The 21,558-nt window shown below is 37.2% G+C and overlaps 1 protein-coding gene and 1 pseudogene across 2 annotated transcripts; one reads left to right on the top strand and one right to left on the bottom strand.

Annotated features, from left to right (window-relative positions):
- The first annotated feature begins 2,742 nt into the window (after positions 1-2,742).
- Positions 2,743-7,810, top strand: LOC104765715 (DNA mismatch repair protein MSH2-like). 2 transcript variants are annotated; one of them, XM_087502392.1, is made up of 13 exons: positions 2,743-3,306; positions 3,438-3,487; positions 3,691-3,723; positions 3,854-4,923; positions 5,068-5,622; positions 5,779-5,889; positions 5,989-6,078; positions 6,179-6,250; positions 6,329-6,439; positions 6,525-6,651; positions 6,800-6,993; positions 7,135-7,278; positions 7,402-7,810. In XM_087502392.1, the coding sequence occupies exons 4-13, from the start codon at positions 4,129-4,131 to the stop codon at positions 7,603-7,605; spliced, it is 2,403 nt and encodes an 800-aa protein (XP_087358518.1). In that variant the 5' UTR covers positions 2,743-3,306; positions 3,438-3,487; positions 3,691-3,723; positions 3,854-4,128; the 3' UTR covers positions 7,606-7,810. The 2 variants fall into 2 exon arrangements, 1 of the variants encoding a protein (XP_087358518.1); XR_015591278.1 differs by having other exon boundaries at positions 3,040-3,306; positions 6,384-6,439.
- A 284-nt stretch (positions 7,811-8,094) lies between these two features.
- Positions 8,095-18,859, bottom strand: LOC147920334 (uncharacterized; annotated as a pseudogene).
- Between the last annotated feature and the right edge of the window lie 2,699 nt (positions 18,860-21,558).

Here is a 21,558-nt window from a genome sequence, read left to right as displayed (position 1 = left end):
TTCTCATAACCCATGAAGAAGACAACAACATATATCATATCACCAATTTGAGTTTGTTTCTTTAATTTTTCTTTTAAGTTGTTTATAACTGAGACTCAAATTAAAGTTTCAATCTTTGGTTTATTTCAATACTTTTTTTTCCCCTTACAGAAGTGGCCATTGATTTTGCTTTTCCCCTGAGTGCTTTCATTATGTGTTCTATTATCTATCTATTCCCAATGTTGTTGGTTACAAATCTCAGTCACTCATTATCATCATTCTCAAAGTACAAAATTTATTTTACTTTGTAATGTGTTGTCATCTTTTTTTTTTTTTGGGGGGGGGGGGGGGGGGTTCTTGGGTAGAGAATGAATCCTTTTTCTATATATAGCAACGAGAGTCAATGCTCTTTTAGATTACCATTCATTTGCGCAATTTCTTTTCATGGAAATGTGTTGGAAAATTATGTGTGTTTTGTCTCCCCTTATTTTCATGGGAATACTCAATATTGACTTCTTCCTTCCATATTCCTGATTATTAAAACGAAAGTTTGAGTATTCTTGTTTGGACTACAAAAGATGATAAAAACTCTCTAAGAAAATTATACATTACCACCTCACTGAATTATAGGTACTAGAAATTCAAAATTTACTTCAAAATTTCTAGAAGAATATACTCTATAATATCTTTGAATTAGTCAGAAAAAAACTATACAACATACGCATAAGTCTAAAATAAATTATGAAAGCCATCATATATAAAGAAAAACAAACCGCATAAGAGTCAGTCTAAACTTACTATTTCGGCTCAAATTAAAGTTTCAATCTTTGGTTTATTACAAACTGAATTACAATCACCTCTTGTAAATAATATATCACAAGATTTATATCAAATATTTTATTTCTTAGAGTATCGAACAAATGACCGCGACAAGCTTAATGGAAGAGTAACATGTTTATGTAGAGCTTGAGCTTCTTTGGGTTTAGCCGTTTAGGGATAGCGAAAAGATAGAGATAGCCTATGTTCCTACTTTCACGCTTAAGTTAAGGAGATTTGACAACACCATATCTTCATATTAATGTTTTTTATTTTTTTTATATATAAATTAATGTAATCTAGAGGCATCACCGAGTTTATATCAGAATAGTATGAGACCAATCAAAATTGAATGCCTAATTTTCATTACAGAAATGTTTTGAATTGTATCTAAGTGTAGTTAGTAGTTATACGGACGTTGTAATTAGAAATTGATGTCCTTTTCCCCCTGACGATGTACCATCATGATACCCTTTTATTCTGATCATTTCAAATCTTTATTAATGGCTTCGACCACGTACACACAAATAATGTCCAATTTAATTTGCATACTTTATTTTTGTTCCATGCTTCACCTCTAAATATAAAATATGGTTTACGATGTAATAGATTTTTTTTTTTCAGCACGATGTAATAGATTTCTTTTTGTTAAAATATGATGTATAATAGGTTGTGTACCTGTAAACATACATCTTTATTTATGTACCGTGTATATAGGTGAATTATCCTAACAGTCTAAGACGTCATGTCGTGATATGGTGTATGTAAAGTTTAATTTAGATCGAATGAATAATCAATAATTTCAGATGATGGATGGTTTAACTTTTGGATGATGGGTTTGGTAATTATTAAACGTGTACTAATTGGAACTTAGTGGTCTTAAAAAGTTCGATGTCACAGAATGTCGAAGTGGGAAAAGACATAACAAAATAGGTTTTGACGATTATAATTGCACAAACAAATATACATAAAGACACACTAGTATCAGTGTATCACTGTATCGAGAAATGAATATATCCCTATATCTATGTGAGTGTGTGTGAATATATATATATACAGAGATAAGTTTGTGTGCATCATGGGTTGGTTAGGTTGGCTGTACTCTATAAAGTTTTTTGGTATATCATCATGACAAAGAAACTGGGGACCCTTAAACTCTATGATGTGATAATAATATCTTCTGTCAATAACATTTTCGAAAACTTATAAAACCTTAACATAATTTTTGCTGTTAATATACCAACTTTTTTTTTTTACTTTAATTATAAGACATATATATATATTAATGTTTGCACACAAAAAAAGTCATAGTATATTATAACGTTATAAGTATATATGTATATTATAACGTTATAAGTATATATGTATATTATTTTTGTTGTTAATTTGTTATGTCATTGTTTTGTCACCATCATGCTCTATCGATAGTATACGTGAAACTTAAAACTGTCGACATATACGCTTGATTTATTAACATTCAAATTAACCTTGACATAAATTTACAAACTTAGCCTGTTAATATTTTACATTACTCCTTTGTTTCTGGAAAATGATTATAAAAAAAAACAAACCTATTAGATATTCTGTACGAACTTATCCTTTTGGCTTTGAGTATTCCACTAGTTAGCTTTTATTTTCTTCCAAAAAGGACGAAGCGTGTTTTAAAAAAGGATAATGAGGTTGTGAAAACTAACATGTCCGAAGCTCATATATATAAAGAATTATTTCAAACAAAGAATGCAACTCAAGATAAAATATCCAATATAGAAATCAATAAGATAAATAAAGAAAGAAAGAAAAAAAAAAGGGGGAATATACCTGACTATTTGGAACAATAAATGACATAAAGATAAGTTCATACGACTTTTGTGGCTCATCAAAGGCCATCATCATCGTCCTCTCTATGCAATTTAGTGCTTTATAGTACAAAACCTTCCACTTCCCTTTGTCCATAGTTTTCCATATTAATTTTTCAACAGAAACTAAAAATTATCCGGATAATATGTAAAGATATATCTACTCATTATCCAAATAATTTGGTCGTTAATCATGTTTTTCTTCTACAAATAAATGAAATGTTTTAGCATATTTTTGTTTGTTTTTCTTTCTGTAACAAAAAAAATCAAATTATTTTGTTTTAGCATATATTTCGTGACTTGATCTTTCTGCTAGGTAATAACTATAAGCCCAATACAGGCTTTAATGGGCCTATATCTTTTATAGACCAAACATCTCGAACGAAACATACAAGCGTGGTGTGGTCTCTATGAACGTCGATACACGCGCCGCCGGTTGCCGCCAATCAGTTTTCCCGCCAAATTAGACAACCATAAATCACTCTCTAGTCGATTTCGATTCCAGTTCCTTCGGAAAAAAAAAAAAAAACAACGAAAGAGGAACATTTGCACCGTAACTTGCAGAACTCAGGCGAAGGATTCTATACTAGCTTTCTGTATCTTCCAATGGAGGGCAATATCGAGGAACAGAACAAGCTTCCGGAGCTGAAACTGGGTACTGTTAAAACCCTAGTTTTTTTTTTTTTTTTTTTTTTTTTTTCATTTTTCGTATTCGATTTTCCAATTTGGGTTTATGGGTTTTGCAAAAGGTCTCTGTTGTAACATTTTTTTAATCTTTGTGGGTAGATGCAAAGCAGGCTCAAGGGTTCCTCTCGTTCTACAAAACCCTACCAAATGTAAGTCTTCTTTCTATTTCTGGGAAAAATAGTGAGCGCTCAATTGCAATAAATCCCGCCGAATCAACTCGAAAATCAAATAGGGTTTGAAGCAAGTGTCGACATTTTAGTTCGTTGGGAAGCGAATTAGGGAAAAAAAATTTGGAGTCTTTAACGATTTATGGATCTATGCTTATGTGGGTTTTGATTGTTCTTTGCTTCAGGACTCGAGAGCTGTTAGATTCTTTGATCGGAAGGTGAGTTTATAGTTCTATTATAATGGTAGACTTTGGTTGTTTAATCAGTGCACATGATTCTTTAGTTTCTGTTCTGAAGAAGCTTGTTTTGTCATTGATTTATGGATAAATTTTTAAAATGGGTTTGCAGGATTATTATACAGCTCATGGTGAGAATTCAGTTTTCATCGCAAAGACTTATTATCACACAACTACTGCTTTAAGGCAGCTTGGGAGTGGATCAAATGCTCTTTCAAGCGTTAGCATCAGTAGGAACATGTTTGAAACGATTGCTCGGGATCTTCTCCTGGAGCGTAATGATCATACCGTAGAGCTTTATGAAGGAAGTGGGTCGAATTGGAGACTTGTGAAAACAGGTTCTCCTGGAAACATTGGAAGCTTTGAAGATGTTTTGTTTGCAATGAAATGCAGGACACACCAGTTGTTGTCTCCATATGTCCAAATTTTCAAGAGGGCAGATGTGTTATCGGAATGTCCTATGTTGATCTGACTAGGCGAATTCTTGGACTAGCTGAGTTTCTTGATGATAGCCGCTTCACCAATTTGGAGTCCTCACTGATTGCTCTAGGCGCAAAAGAATGCATTTTTCCAGCTGAATCCGGAAAATCCAACGACTGCAAAAGCCTGTATGATTCTCTTGAGAGGTGTGCCGTGATGATAACAGAGAGGAAGAAACAGGAGTTCAAAGGACGAGATTTAGATTCTGATCTAAAGAGACTGGTGAAGGGTAATATTGAACCAGTTAGAGATTTGATATCCGGGTTTGACCTTGCCACTCCTGCTCTAGGTGCATTACTCTCCTTCTCTGAACTTCTCTCGGACGAGGGTAACTATGGGAACTTCACAATCCGCAGATATGATATCGGTGGATTCATGAGACTCGACTCTGCAGCTATGAGGGCGTTGAATGTGATGGAGAGCAAAACTGATGCTAATAAGAATTTCAGTTTGTTTGGTCTCATGAACAGAACATGCACCGCAGGGATGGGTAAGAGACTGCTTCATATGTGGCTGAAGCAACCTCTCGTGGATTTGAATGCGATCAAGACGAGACTAGATATAGTTCAGTGCTTTGTTGAAGAAGCTGGGTTAAGGCAAGATCTTAGACAGCATCTGAAGCGAATCTCAGATGTTGAGAGGCTTGTGCGGAGTCTCGAGAGAAGAAGAGGTGGCTTACAGCATATTATCAAACTCTATCAGGTACTTGCCGCGCTTTAATCTGACTCTCTGGAATTTTAAAAACTGCACTTTCATTGTCGTAAATATGTTTTATGTATCTCTGAATTTATAGTATGTTATTAGGTTTCTGTGATTGTTAATTCAGTCTTCATCGTCTCTGTGCAGTCAACTATAAGGCTTCCCTTCATCAAAACAGCTCTGGAACAGTACACTGGAGAATTCTCATCACTCATCAGCGAGAGATACTTGAAAAAGTTCGAGGCTTTATCAGACCAAGATCACCTTGGAAAGTTCATCGATTTGGTAGAGTACTCTGTAGATCTTGACCAGCTAGAAAATGGAGAATACATGATATCTGCAAGCTACGACACCACATTAGCATCTCTGAAAGATCAGAAAGAATTGCTGGAGCAGCAGATTCACGAATTGCACAAAAAGACGGCTATGGAACTCGATCTTCAGGTCGACAAGGCTCTAAAACTTGACAAAGCAGCGCAGTTTGGGCATGTGTTTAGGATCACGAAGAAGGAAGAGCCAAAGATTAGGAAAAAGCTGACGACACAGTTTATAGTGCTGGAGACTCGTAAAGATGGAGTGAAGTTCACAAACACAAAGCTTAAAAAACTTGGGGACCAGTACCAAAGCGTTGTTGACGATTACAAGAGCTGTCAAAAGGAGCTCGTTGATCGTGTAGTTCAGACTGTTACCAGCTTCTCCGAGGTTTGTTTATTATTCATTTTAAACTTTGCTGTTACAGAATTGGTTGTTTATAATCAAGTAACCTGTCTAGAAATGAATTCATATTTTCATGGATGTTTAAAATCAGAGGCAGTAAACTACATTCATTTCTGAAAGCTTATATATTGTATGGTTTAGGTCTTTGAGGACTTAGCATTGTTGCTCTCTGAAATGGATGTTTTGTTAAGCTTTGCTGATTTGGCTGCCAGTTGCCCTACTCCATACTGTAGGCCAGAGGTCACCTCTTCGGTCAGTACAATCTCAAGTGACTGTTTTGTTCCGAAAATTATTAGATTTTTTTTCCTGACATAATATTGAGTGACTGTCTTGTATGCTTATAAACTGTAGGATGCTGGAGATCTTGTATTAGAAGGAAGCAGACATCCATGCGTAGAAGCTCAAGACTGGGTGAATTTTATACCAAATGATTGCAGACTTGTAAGTATTGTAATGGTAAAATAAACGCCTTTGTTTTTCTTTGTTTCCTGTTTGACTTAAATTAATTCCTTGTTTGCCCTTTATTGTTCTTTGAAATCAGATGAGAGGGAAGAGTTGGTTTCAAATAGTAACAGGACCTAACATGGGAGGGAAGTCCACTTTCATTCGCCAGGTATGATGATTTCTTGTAGTTCGGTTTTGTTGCATAGGCGTATGATTAAAACCAGCTTCCTGCCATTATAAATCCCAGGTTGGTGTGATTGTGCTGATGGCTCAAGTTGGTTCCTTTGTTCCTTGTGATATAGCATCAATTTCCATCAGAGACTGCATCTTTGCTCGTGTAGGAGCAGGCGATTGCCAAGTGAGTTTTAAGCTTATCTCGCGATGAATGAAACTGCTGATTTCCACACAGCTTATTCCAACTTTTTTTTTCTTTGGTGATTTAGCTACGCGGAGTGTCTACTTTCATGCAAGAAATGCTTGAAACTGCATCCATATTGAAAGGCGCTACTGACAAGTCACTGATAATTATCGATGAACTTGGTCGTGGAACATCAACTTATGATGGTTTTGGTTAGTTTCTCTGCAGTTTATCTTTTTTCATTTGGATGTTTTTAGCAAGTTTGCTATTCTCGTCACTTCATACTTCTAATTTTAATTTTTTGGTCATATGTGAAAGAATTCAATGTTCTTGAAAATATCTTGGTGAATATATTATTAGGTTTAGCATGGGCGATATGTGAGCATCTGGTTCAAGTGAAGAAAGCACCAACTCTGTTTGCTACTCACTTCCATGAACTTACTGCCTTGGCTCAAGCAAACTCTGAGCTTGCTGGTAACACCGTTGGTGTGGCAAACTTCCATGTTAGCGCTCATATTGACACTGAAAGCCGCAAACTCACCATGCTTTACAAGGTTGGTATAATAAAAGAAAATGCATCTGCATCTGCTGATCTGTTGCAGTAAAAAGTGTCTCTATTTAATCTAAATTGCTTGCTTCTTTTTTTTTTACAAAGATGAAATTAATTTTGTGTGGTGTGTTGTTTGTCTGGTTAGGTTGAACCAGGGGCCTGTGACCAGAGCTTTGGGATTCATGTGGCGGAATTTGCCAACTTCCCTGAAAGCGTAGTCGCCCTTGCAAGAGAGAAAGCTGCAGAACTGGAAGATTTCTCTGCGTCTTCCATGATAATCAACAATGAGGTCTTGATTCGTTTTTCCCTTTGTTTTTTGGTTGACGATGGGATCATTCACCCATTCTGCAGTTTGTGCTCTATTTGTAAAATGTAGGTGACAAGTATTAAATTCTCGTCTTGTTGATTGCAGGAGAGTGGGAAGAGAAAGAACAGAGAAGATGATCCAGAGGAAGTATCGAGAGGGGCAGCGCGAGCTCACAAGTTTCTGAAAGAATTTGCAGCAATGCCACTTGATAAAATGGAGCTTAAAGATTCACTTCAACGGGTACGTGAGATGAAAGATGAGCTAGAGAAAGATGCTGCAGACTGCCACTGGCTCAAGCGGTTCCTGTGAACAAGTACCCTTGACGTTTTTTTTTTTGTTTTGGTTTTGTAAATAGCTCAAATCGGTTCTTGTAGTTGTGGCCGTCGCTTGGGATGAAACTGAATGAGGGCGAAAACTTTATATTCCATGATTTTTGTAAGTAAACGTCGTTTCATTTACTCATCAGTTTGTTATGGGACACTTGATGCTAAAGAAATATCGAGCTTAAATGAAATATATATCTGAACAAGTGAAACAATGTTTACTACAATAACAATGTTTACTACAAAATGCGATGCGTAATTTTTTTTATATGTTATAATGGGTGAAAGAAGAAAACAATTCCATCGCGTAAAAGCGGGTAAAATTTTAATTAAAATTTTTTGCCAACCATCAAATGGCAACCAACAACACATTTTTTGGGACAATTGCATTTTTTTGTACCTTTATTTGCATTTCAATGAAATCGTAGATCCTATATTCGATTTTCGAAAAACATAACTACTAACGGTGCTAAAATTACTCAACTCCCTTACGACCAAACAAAAAACAGAAGCCGAAATGATAGATGTAACCCGGAAGAAGTCTCCAATAGATACATTTAAGGGAGACTCCAATTGACGTCAACGAGTAGACATAAAGATATGTCTACTCGTTAATTATAGTTTAAATTTTAGTTTTAAAAATTATAAAAAATAATTTGGTAAACCTATTGACCAAGTCGGCGAAACTGCTTTCTAAAGGGGGAAAGGAGGTGATGATCAAATCTATCGCTACTGCGGTCCCGCCGTTTGTGATGTCTTGTTTTCGGCTACCAAAGACAATTACATCCAAACTCACCATTGCTATGGCGAATTTTGGTGGAGTACGGATGGTAGGACGGGTGGTATGCATTGGTTAGCTTGGGAGAAACTATGTTGTAGCAAACAACTTGGCGGATTAGGATTTCGGAATGTTGATGATTTTAATTCGGCTTTGTTAGCAAAACAACTATGGAGGCTAATTGATTATCCTGATTCTTTGTTTGCCAGGGTTTTTAAAGGTAGGTATTATAGGAATTTGGATCCCATTGAACCAATTCGTTCTTACTCTCCTTCTTACGGGTGGAGGAGTATTGTTTCAGTTCGCTCTCTGGTACATAAAGGACTTATTAAAAGGGTTGGATCAGGAGAGTCCATTTCTATATGGACTGACCCCTGGATACCAGCTCAATCCCCGAGACCAGCTCTCAGTAAGGGCCCGTTTAAGGACCCTTCTCTTAAAATTTCACACTTAATTGATTGTCAGACAAATTCGTGGCGGATGGATGTCCTTTCTGAGCACTTTGATCCAGTTGATGTTGCGTTGATAGGAGCTTTACCTTTAGGTAGTTGTCCAAAGGAGGATTCTCTTGGTTGGCATTTTACGAAGAATGGGAGGTATACGATTAAATCTGGTTATCATGTGGCACGTATGACGATCTCCGGGCCTTTTAAGGCGCTTGGTGACGGGCCAGAGATAACCTCTCTCCTAGCTAGTGTTTGGAAGGTTCGTTGCCCACCAAAACTCCACCACTTTATGTGGCAAGCATTGTCTGGGTGTATTCCGGTTTCACGAAACTTGCGGCGGCGTGGTATCGCATGTGATTTGGGTTGTTCACGTTGTGGTCCGGAGGAGGAAACAATTAATCATGTTCTGTTTCTCTGTCCACCAGCGCGTCAGGTGTGGGCTTTATCTCAGGTACCGGTAGGATCACATTGTTTTCCGGTGGAGTCTGTTTATGCTAATATGGATCATTTCTTGGATCCCAAAAGTCCGGGATCCCATGTGTCAGCTTTCCCGTGGATTTTGTGGTATTTATGGAAAGCGCGTAATGCAAAGGTTTTTGAAAATATAACGGAGCGGCCAGAGGAGGTCGTTCGGGTAGCTGAAGGTGAGGCTTTGTCCTGGCAGCAGGCTCAGGAGGAGGGTGAAGATGTGGTTTCAACTGTCCAGCCAACGGTTGCTGACTCTCGTTTACGGGGGCCAAACACTTACCTTCCTATGTTCTTTTCAGGCTATCTTTGTTTCGTTGATGGCTCTGGGAAGTCAGGTGATCTTTTCGCAGGAGCCGGATGGTTTTGTACCCAGTCTCAGGATCCGACGCCAAGTATGGGAGCTACTAACTTTCGACGAAGTCTTACCCCCTTACACGCTGAAGTCGAAGCTTTCATTTGGGCGATGCGTTGCATGATCGAACATGATTACCATGATGTGGCGTTCTACTCAGACTGCGCTGATTTGGTGAAGATGGTGTCTTCGCAACACGACTGGCCGGCGTTCTCGACGTATCTTGATGATATCAAGATGGACAGGGAGGAGTTCTCTTCTTTTTCCTTATCTTTTATTCCTAGAAATGCAAATGTAAAAGCATAATGTTTTGTATGTAAACAATTTCCCTTCGCATTGGCTCATCTGAGCAAATCTATTGTTGACAAAAAAAAAAAACCTATTGACCAAATAATAAGCACATAGAATTCCTGCATTGAAATAAAATAAATTTACATATAAACTAGTCAAATTAAGAGAGGAAAGGCTGATTAGGTTCAAATTATTTGATTTAGGGTTTGCTTAAGTAGACCTCTCTGTAGACTATTGATGGTTGACTTTGTAATGCCATCAACTATTAATATAATATTATTTTAATTTCACAGACAATTTAACCAAACCGATAGTTGAACCTAACCGAATACGTACCGATTTCTTGATTTTAACCTAACCGGATTCAGTAACCATATAAATACTTCTTTCTGTAAGTCAACCCTAGTTTGTATGTGCTTTCTCTCTCTCCACAATTTCTCTCTCTAAAATTCCGATATTATTGCTCTCGAAAATTCAGATTCTATCCTCATCATTTATCGTCTTCGAAACTCAAGGACATCTCAGATAAGTATTCTCATCATTTATCGTCGGCTATTTGCTTTTGTAATGCTTTAGCTAATTTTCTTCAAAAATATATATGTTCTCATAGTTTTTTGTTCATTTTGCACTCAGATATGGGGTTACACAACTACACTCAGCCATCTTCTAGTTCTTTGCAAGTATGGAGTGAAGGTCCACCCGAAGTAAACTTTCTTGGCCTGACAGTTGGAATTCCTGACAAATGTTTCTGCAGAAGGGAAACCGTTATGAAATGTTCCACCACAGCCGACAATCCTGGAAGGATTTTCTTTGGATGCAATAGCCATGAGGTTGTTAGATTGTATGATGGTTTCTTCGTTTGATATAATTATTATTTGAGTATAGATAATATTCTTATGGTATACTTATTTCTATGGTACAGTATAGGATGGAGAGGACCATATTATGAAATGGTGGGATGAGGCTATTATGCAAGAACTTCAATTAAAATCTGTGAACCTCTCTTTATCGTGGTAGTTTGTTTGAATGGCGTATTTATGTATGTAATTTGTGAACTTGCTTCAGTTTCTGTAATATTTGGACGATATTGTTGACTTCATTAGATGACCTATTTAGTAGACTTCCCCCGTTTACATTAAGAAGTCAGTAGACGAAGTCTACTCGTTAATGATTTACGACACGACAGTTTGCGTTATTAATTATGTAACTGTTCATTGTAACCGTTTCGTCTCGTATATATAAACCAGCACGGGCCTTTTGATTATTTTAAAACTGCAACCAAAAAAGTTATCTGTAGATAATTTATTTTCTCTTTAAAAAAAATAGTACGTAGTTCATCTTCACGACGGAAAATTGGTGATTGGTCAATATACTTGTATCAGTCAATATACTTGTATCAGTCAATACAAATCATCCACGCTTAATTGGAGACTGATCACGGTTGGGTAATTGAAACTTTCTCTATATCACTTCACTTCATCATATAAGTGTATAATCATCTATCATTCACGTCTGTGTAACTCTTAGAAAGTTTCTATATCATATCACTTTATACTTAAAATTGTAGAATTCTATATACACGCAACTTTTGTCCCTGTACCATAGAAACTCGTTCATCGTCGTTAACGATGTATTAATTATTTTGATTTGATGGATTTGCAGTTTAAAGTATGTTTTAGTTTCCCCAGAAAGAAGTCTACTTGATAAGTCTTCAGCATAATAGTACAAAAATCAATTTGATTTGATGAATTTGCAGTTTAAAGTATGTTTTAGTTTCCCCAGAAAGAAGTCTACTTGATAAGTCTTCAGCATAATAGTACAAAAATTAATTTGATTTGATGGATTTGCAGACGGTCTAGTTTCCCGTGGAGAAGTCTGCCAGAGAAGTTGTCAACATAATCATTACAAGGTATAAATTGATTTGACGTTAGTTGGCGGTAATATTTATATGCTTAATTTACCAATAAGCGGGAACTGGTTTTAACCGGTTTCTTTATAATTTCTTCCTAATTTTCTGGTACTGTTTCTAATAAAACGATTTTGGTTTTATAAAACCGGGATTATTATAATTATTGTAATTTTATACAACTTAAAAAACTGAGATAACATAGGATAGTTATCTCTAATTCTTCCTCATAAGGAACTAGAAAACGATTCCCTTCCGCTTATCTCTTCCACTTATCCTTCCGCTTATCGCTTATCACTAACGGTTGATTTTCCCATTTTTTGTTCATGTTAAACCTAAATCTCTATCTTTCGGATTGTCAGTTTACTTACATTGTTTAACTTATTTGTACCAGATCTCGACGAACTCTGTATTCTTCAACCCAACCGCTTTATCTTCATCTTCGCCGCCGTTGTCCTCTTCGATCGAACTGGAGGTTGACTTCTTTTGCAATTCGATAGTAGCCTTCTTTTTCAATTTGACGCATAGACTTATTGGATTTGTCTTCCTCTTTCTCAATCTCTCGTTTTTTAATTTTCCCGCCAAACCTAATATTATCTTGCATAATGGACGAGGAGAGAAAACCAGAATTTCTTCGGAGGTTTTACACGAAAGGTGATGAGCCGCTTCCAATAAAAAGCATTGGCTATTACAGCAACGTTACGAAGCTGTTTGCTGAACTGTACAAAGCTCTCGAGCCGGATGAATGGGACGAGATTTATCAATCTCGACTGGGTGTCTTGTTACAGTTCTACAAGCTCGAATTCGAATGGGCTTCTAGACTGGTTCACCATATGCTCACCTTTCAGATAGTCTGCAACAAAAAGTACGAGATCTGGAGTATGGTTGGATCTAACCCTTTACAATTTTCTTTGAATGAGTTTGAAGCCATCACTGGACTTAACTGTGACGATGTCGAGTCGTTGGAGCAGCCACAGGTTGAGGTTTCAGACGAGATGGAAGAGTTTTGGGAGAAGCTTGGAGTCAATTTAGACAGCGGTCCGAGTATTGAGCAACTGGTTTCAGCATGTAAGAACTCAAACGATTGGGATATAATAGATCGTATTAGGTTGGGTTATTTAGCTATCTATGCTGGGTTTATAGAAGCTAGGAAACCATCAACGCCCACCCGTCTAAATATGGCTAGGCTGGTCTTGGATTTAGATGCATTTCTTAATTATCTGATTATGTCTGTTAAGGAGAAGGACTTAAACAAGCAGAGTTACACCATAGACGGATTTGTCGAAGCGCTGCAGATATGGGTGTACGAATCTATGCCTGATTTTGGCAAATCAATTGGGGAACCGTTGGCGAACAATCCAAGTCCACTGTTGCTTGCTTACCGCGGTTCTCGCGTTAGAAAAAATGTCAAAGAGGGCGTTCTAAAACAGGTACGCACCTCTGTGATTTGTCTATAATTTATCTACGATATTAGATGACTCGGTAACCATTATTGTGTTAGATTTGAACTAGTACACTGTTTTATATCAATTGAGACAAACTTCAGACACTTCAAAACCATTGGTGACATGATTAGTCCTGTTTGGGAAGACGATGAAGCAGATGAGAAGATTCATAACATTTTGAGAGCATTCAATGGAGATTTTGTTCCATGGAGGTGGGGGAGAGGTTTGTGGCAGACGGATGGTATTTATGAATCCAACAATGCGAAGGTGAAGGTGGAGGAAAAGAGTGAGAAGAAGAGAGCCGGTACATTTAATGAGCCAAGTGGGAAGACGCACTGTCCCGGTATTTCAACTGCCTTGGAGTTCAATATCTTGGATTCTATTAAAGATGAGCTCGGCATGTGGGGAGCAGCTCTGCTCGATTAGATGAAGGAAGGTTTCAACATGTTGAATGGGAAGATTGAAAGCCTGGCTTCGGATCTTACCAAAATGAAGGGAGATGTGACTGGTACGAAAGAGGTTGATCCTTTATCAAAGGAACAGAAGGACTCTCAGGCAGCTACTGGTACGAAAGAGGTTGTATCAAATGAACAGAAGGACTCTCAGACGGAAATGGTTAGTTCTGAACACTTGCAATTTCCTACTATGATCCCTCACAATCACAATACCAGGTACAAGGCGAGGAAAAAATAGACTTCCAGAAGTTGTCAACTTCAAAGACATAAAAACAATTGTCTTCCTTATGTGAAGTAGACTTTCTTATGTGAAGTAGACTTCTATATCCGTGTTTTTTTTGTTTGTTTTCTTTGAGACAAATTAAACATATGAGGCGACTTTAATATTATCTGTTTCCATAAATAACCATGTAACTTTTAAACCGGAATTTGCAGAACAAGCCAGGGCAATCTGAGACCCTGAAACCATCTCCATTTGTTACTCGTACGGATACGAAGGTGCCAAAGAAAGTCAGCTCTGAATCATCTGACACTGAGTCAGACCCACCTGTATTTATTCGCACGGAAATCCCAACAGTTGCCGACTTGACTGCTAGAGCCAAGAAACAAGAACCAAGGAAAGAAGCGGCTAGGATTGCGGCACATGGCAAGGCTGAAAGGGTTAAGAGGTTGGCGTCAAGTCAACGTTCTCCTTTCGTTGGTGATAACACAGCCAAGACTATCATGGGTGATAAATCAGCCACGTCAGCGTACAATCCTTTTGATAAAGCAGACATGGAGTTGAAGAAGGTTTTCCTTGATTTCTTAAAGAAAGATCCGTAAGTCTACTAACTTTTATGTTATGTTTCAAAAATTCTATTTGTCGAAACTCTAGTAACTTATATGTATCCAAACCATTCATCACCCGCAGGACGTACAAGAACAAGGTCCGAGAGAAATCCCGATGCTGTCTTTGGTGGTACGAACTGCAGACAAAAATAGTCTGGCTACGAGATTCGGTAAGTCTACTAGAAAACTTTGTCTCCAAGTATACTAGAAAACTTCGAGTCGGTCTTCAATATTATATAACTTCGTTTTAAATCCATGTGGTTATCCAGCACATGGATGCAGGGTTGAATCTATTGAGACATCGACAGGCGCAACAACCTCAGATATTTAGAACGAGTAGATTGGCTTTCCTAGACGCTATGTTCACTCATCTGTGGACAACGAAATACCTTGACTTTGTCAATTCTGAGGCACATGCTAATGGATCTGGGAAACTATTGTCGGTCGGTGCCTTCAGCTACCATGCAGGGGAGTATTCACCATATGCTCAGACTAACAAGCAATGGGGTCTGGAAGTGGACGACTTATATGCGTACACTTGTATGTTCCTCATTAGTTAATTATTAAAATATTAATTACGTGTAGTCTCTCTAAACAATAGCGTACAACAAAAGCCTAGTAGACATATTTCTGAAGTTAACTTGGAGACTTCGAATGGATATTGATGTTCAATAGACATGTAGAACTTTTGTTCTCGTAGTTAAATTTTTTGTTTAACTATGATGATAGGCTGCTATCCATATATTTTTGTGGAATCCTCTCACCTAATATCTCAATACTAAAACAGTGGTTCATCCTTTTGATGTCAGACATAATGCCAATCCATCTACAGAGTTTCAATAAAACCCAACAAAGTGCTTTTTAATCTGCTTTCTCGCCGATACTCTACTCTTGCTGTCAGAACCAGATAAGCAACATAAAATAATATAAACTTTATTGGGGAATGTGTTATAATAAATTTTTATTAAAATATTAATAAAATAATACAGAAAAGAGAGAGAGAAGAGAGAACCGATGCTTTTTTTTTTGTCGACTCTGTTTATTTTTACACTTGTTTGTTCCTCATTAAATAGTTATTAAAATATTAATTACTTGTAGTCTCTCTAAACAATAGCGTACAGCGAAACCTAGTAGACATATTTCTGAAGTTAACTTGGAGACTTCGAATGGATATTGTTGTTCAATAGACATGTAGAGTTGACCGATAGAAATAGAGAAATAGATATTCAGAATCCATACATTAAATTCAAAAATAAAATCCAAATAGGAGTTTGGGTGATGCAACTAATCGTCGAGACGGACATGAAGTTTGCCCCAATCAATAGGAGGAGGAACCACACACTGTTTGACATCAACTTCTGCAACGTCTCTCATCTCCTCTAACCTCTTCTGCTCTGCCTCGAAGTCGACAAGTTGTTGACCCAATATTTGATTCAGTTAAGATAGTTGGAGCGTCGATCAGATCCACTTGATGCACAAGGGCGGTAGCCTCTTCCTTCTTCTTCATGTGATCTCTCATCATACGAAGAATGGCTTTAAAGCGGTCCTTCGTCTTTTCTTCAACCACGACTCTCGTCCTCTCAAAAGCGTCTTTCATGGCATCTATTACTTCCCCTTCCCACTCGAAATCGGAACTGCTTCGCTTACGCTTACTGGAACTCCCTCCGGCCATAGCTCGTAACCAACTTATTCTCTTGTTATCGAAGAAGGAGATGCAATAGATTGAGTGGAAATTGAGAGGATATTTATAGGTGAAATTGAGACGGCAACGTTACAATGAATGTAGAGAAATTGAAAGGATACAACGAATGTAGAGATATCGAAAGGGTACAACGAATGCAGAGATATCGAAAGGGTACATTGAATGTAGAGAGAAACGCATCATACATTGCGATGACAACAATGAAACCTATCCAAGAGAGAACCATAAATTGTCGAAGCATTTTTTCCCTGCCAGTAAGTCACATTCAAACTTCTTCTTGTCTTCCTGCAAATGTGTTAACCACCCTAGAGTTCACCAAACCGTTAACAACTTGTTCTTTCATTTCTCTTACAGATTCTTTAAGTACCTTGATTTCTTCTCTATGCCGACGGATCTCATCCCTCGCATCCAATAAGCTCTGCCTTTGCCAATCACGTGATGGTTCTGCGTCTGACCAATGGGAAAATCCATGAACAGTGCATCTGAAAAAATTTCTTCCCAGGTTTGCATATGTCCATGATTTCACAATAATCGTTGATCTACCGCAGTAGTTGCAGATTGGACCAGTTATTTGTAATGCGAATTTGTATCAGAAACTGACCCCAAAATTTGGCTCATCATTCTCTATCGTCATCATATCTGCGTAATGCTCCCTTACGGCCAATAAGAACTCAACACCCCGGCTAAAAGTGGTTGTCAGACTAAGTGCATCCTCTCGTCTTTTCCTATACCACCTACCTAACATTTTCGTAATAAACTCAATGAGATATGTGATGGGATAACCTTTGGTTTTCTTTAGCATGGAGTTGATAGATTCCGCAATGTTGCTAGTCTTGATGTTGTATCTATCTCCTGGACAGTAAACCCGAGACCATAAAGTTGGATCTGCCTCATTCAAGTACGCTGCAAGGGCCGGATTTACGTTAGTAAGGGAAGCCATGTAGCGGTTGTAATCTTCATACGTATGCGCATATGCTGCCCCTTTCACCAATTACATCAGTTGCTTCCCACGGAAATTAGAAATTATGTTTTGTTGGAAATGGTAGTAACATATCCTTCGTGTTGCCCATGGCATAACATTGCGACATGCTTTAGCTATTGAACTGCACCTATCCGAAACTACTACTAGTGGATATTCATCCGAGATACACTCACTTAATTTGGTGAAAAACCAATCCCATGAAGCATCACACTCCGAGTCGACAATTCCAAAAGCCAATGGAAATATCTGAAAGTTACCATCCTGTGCGCAAGCGACTAGCAATACACCTTCATACTTTTCGGTGAGATGGGTCCCATCAACCACAATAACTCGCCTCACGTAATTGAAACCACGGATTGAAGCATCGAAAGATAGGAAAAGGTACTTAAACCTATGCTCGTCATCAACAACAAGGTCAACGACACTTCCCGGGTTTGACTGCTCTATTTTTCTAAGACAATAAGGCAACTTTGCATATCCAGATTTGGCGTTTCCTCTCACATATTCCAAGGCATATTGTATAGCCCTGTACAAAGTTGTGTAATCCAATGTCATGCCGAACATTGTCCTCATTGAATCTTGGATATGTTATGGGACAACACCATCTACTATTCCTACCCGGTCTACAAAAAGCATCCCAATATATTTGGAGGTGCAATGCTTACGGTGAGCTATGCGGTCCACAGTAGAACATGTATGCACGTTCAGATATTTGGTGACCCAAAAAGTGGTTGGATCATTATTCACAGTGGCCACGACCCTCCACGTGCATCCTGGCACAAAGCATATTGCCACCAACCGAGACTTTGTGGACTTCTTAATTTTGAAAGAGAATTTTAGCATAATAGCGGTCAAACGCACCTCTGTTATGACATCATGTTTGCATGGAAAGCATTGACCTACTTTCAGTTGGTCTATCCAAGGATTATTTAACTGTCCATGAATACCACCAACAAACGGTTTCCCTTCTTCAGCATCTACATCCGGGTGATCTCCATCTTCATCGTCATCTTCATCTTCAAATTTCCCGTACTCACTGTAATCGAAATCCATGTCATCAACATATTTTGGCTTCTCATCTGTAGTGTCATGGAGAGCTTCTTCACATTCTTCTACACCTTCATCGGCACCTGGATCTACATCGTCACCAAATTCATCCGTTGGCTCCCCATCGTCACCAAATTCATCCGTTGGCTCCCCATCGGCAATAGAACAAGAATTATTTATATCATTAACACATCCCTTAACCGACTGTCCATCCATGCATCGCGTAGAGACGCAAAGGCGAACAACATTCCTACTACTAAAATCTATCAAGTTCTGAACTGATCTATCATTTGTGACATAGACAGGAGGGGTGTCTTGGGGCAATTGCTGAAGCATCATCTCTGTTAAGGGATACAATAACTGAACCATCTCTGTTTCTTTGTCAATCAGATAATCTTCTACAACCATTTCAAGAAGCTCAGCGTATGTACAACCGTGTCGTAAAAAACACATTCTCCCACCTTTGCGTCCATCCATATCAAAATGCCATGACCCATTTCTCGTCGCCCATACTCCGTAAACAACAGGTATTTGCGCCATCTACCTGAAAGAGTAAGCAACAAGTCAATTACTCATTACATAGCTGACTATCCGTAGAAGTCTTAAATCAATAACCTAGATGCCTAACAAAACCAAAAAACATGATTGATCCAAAAGTATAATATATTATCATGACAATAATAGACAGAGGCAAGTACATAACCGATACAAAACATTTTGAACTACAAAATCAAAAAGAAAAAGTTATAAATTTCAATTAAACATTATTTCAAATATACACACTTCACAGATAACTCCAACGGTTTGACTTCGTAAATTAGTCTACTTTAATGACCTAATTGCCTATGAAAACCAAAAACTTGATTTCTCCATATGTATAATATGGATTCATGTCAAAAACATACAGAGGCAAGTAAATAACATATATCAAAGAATACAACAAGAAAATCTTAAAAATTATTCACCAATTTGCAATAATTTGGTTTTCAAAATCTGCTGACTTCATGTTGACGTCAACGGGTAGTTATAAACTAGACTATACGAAGATAACTTCAAATGAAGTCTATTTTTTGTGGTCTATTTTTGCAATTACAATTTAACAAAGCACACAGCGGACAAATTCTACTAGAACCGGTTGACTTCTTCTGTGGTCATCCTTTGTTAATTTTCTGGTCAGTTTTGCAATTAAATAGATAAAAATAGGTAGACTTCAATGGAAAGTTCCACCTGTTAACTTCAATTATAGTTTACTCTGGCTATTTTTGCAATTGACCAACCCATTGACTTTACAGTAGACTTCATCTATCCGTCAACAAGAAAATGTAAACTTCGCCGTGGTTAGTATTGCAATTGACCAAGTTTGACTTTTGCCAAGTAGACTACGTACAAAGTCTATAGTAATGATGACTTCGTTTGCAGTCTGTGGTGGTCATTTTTGGAGTTGACCAACATTTAAAATTTTTAATTAGTAGACTTCATTTGCAGTCAAATAATTATTTTAATATAATAATATTACGGTCAATGCTTAAATATTTTGGTCAATTCCAAAAATAGTCACTATAGAAGTCTACTCGTTTATTATCGTAAGAAGACTTAGGCCAACAGTCATCACTAAAAAGTCAAGAATTTGGTCAATTGCAAAAATACACCTTAGTATACTACAAACGAAGTATCTGACGGAAAGATTATAATGCAATCTGAATCATATTTTTTTTGTTTTCAAATGAAATTAAAGAGACTGAAATTTTAGTCTACGGGCTCGAAAGTCGATAAATTTTAAATTGCAAAACTGACCACATAGTAGACTTTACATGATATTATGACGGTTGGACTAACAAATGAAGTCTAAGTTCGAGAAAAAAACAAAGAAAATCACGAAATCTACCGGAAAATAACCTTATCAGTGGTGGTTTCGCAATGTCAAGCATCGAGGACATCGTATTTAGTCACCACTGAAGAAACACAGCGCCAATTTTCCTTGTTCACGAGATATAACAAGATTAACGAACTTTCAATTTTTTCGATTAAAATGGAGAGGAGATGGAAGAAAATGAAGTTCTAATAGCATTGGATGTTATTTAAGCTCACAAATCGGGTTGTTGAAGAATTAAGAGCTTCAAATTTAGTTGTTCATGGTTGTTGGAAAATTGATGGCGGTGGTACAACCGTAAATAAGACAAGAAGATGAGGATATGGATGTAATAAACATTTTCGCAAGAAATTCAAATAAATTAGAAATAATGGCATTTCTGTGAATACAATGAATGGCAAAGGATTTAGTAGGCAGAAAGTGGCAAATGTTTGAGAGAGAAAAAAAGGAGTCTAGTCTTGCAATTGACTCAAGTTAGGGGTCTAATTTTGCAAGTGTCCCACATTTTTTTGCCAAAATTTAACTAAAACTGAACCAATTTTTATTTTTTACTTCTTTTGAGAAGAGCCTAATTGTAAGATGAGAGGGATCTAAGAGTTGGTTTCAAATAGTAACAGGGCCTAAGATTGGATGGAATTTTACCTTTATTCGCTAGGTATGATTGATTTTTCAATAGCGATCATATTCGCTCCATATAATGAAACAAGAGATTATTCAACAGATGCTCCTTCAAAATAATGTGTTTCGTATCTTTCGTGATAACATATCGCAAGGTATTTTAGGTCTACCGTATTCAGGTTGAAAATGTCAAATTTGAGTATTCTCGTACGGATTTCAAACGTTAAAAAAAAATATATAAAAAAAAAACAGTTGGATTTGAAATTTTTGAATGTCTTTCTTTATTTGAAAATAATATATAACAAAATTAAAAAATAACTCGATATAGAATACAAAAGAATAGAATAATCGAGGGGCATGTACATTTTCAACATCCGTTGTTACTATGACCACAGGCAGTGGCGACTTCGCAACGACAGCGAATTCAACTAGAGGTGGACAGCTAGGGTGCCTCACGGTGTTTTCCTCATTGTCTCTGGAGCAACCGGCGTTGGTATGAACCGGGTTTCCACCGACTCACCTACCGCAACTATGGTGTGTATAAGCTACTTGTGGTTTTTCTGATTTTGTTATTGGGATTTTATGTTTGTCCTAAGTTGAGACTTATTTTTATTTTATTAATCTGTGTTTTGAAATAAACTAGAAAATTATTTCATATTATTTTTGTATTTGTTATATAATTTATTTGAATTATTTGTTTTGCCAATCATGTGATGCGTTAACATTAAAACATGGTAACAGAAATGCCTGG

This window comes from Camelina sativa, chromosome 19 (assembly GCF_030686135.1).
Source record: "Camelina sativa cultivar CO46 ecotype springtype chromosome 19, ASM3068613v1".
NCBI lineage: Eukaryota > Viridiplantae > Streptophyta > Magnoliopsida > Brassicales > Brassicaceae > Camelina > Camelina sativa.
Note: the sequence above shows the minus strand (reverse complement) of the source record. Positions and strands in the feature narration are given on the sequence as shown.

Coding starts and splice junctions, on each gene's coding strand:
- LOC104765715 (XM_087502392.1), top strand. CDS start 4,129: ATGCAGGACACACCAGTTGTTGTCTCCATATGTCCAAATTTTCAAGAG. Junction 6,079..6,178: donor TACCAAATGATTGCAGACTT/GTAAGTATTGTA, acceptor CTTTGAAATCAG/ATGAGAGGGAAGAGTTGGTT. Junction 6,251..6,328: donor AGTCCACTTTCATTCGCCAG/GTATGATGATTT, acceptor TATAAATCCCAG/GTTGGTGTGATTGTGCTGAT.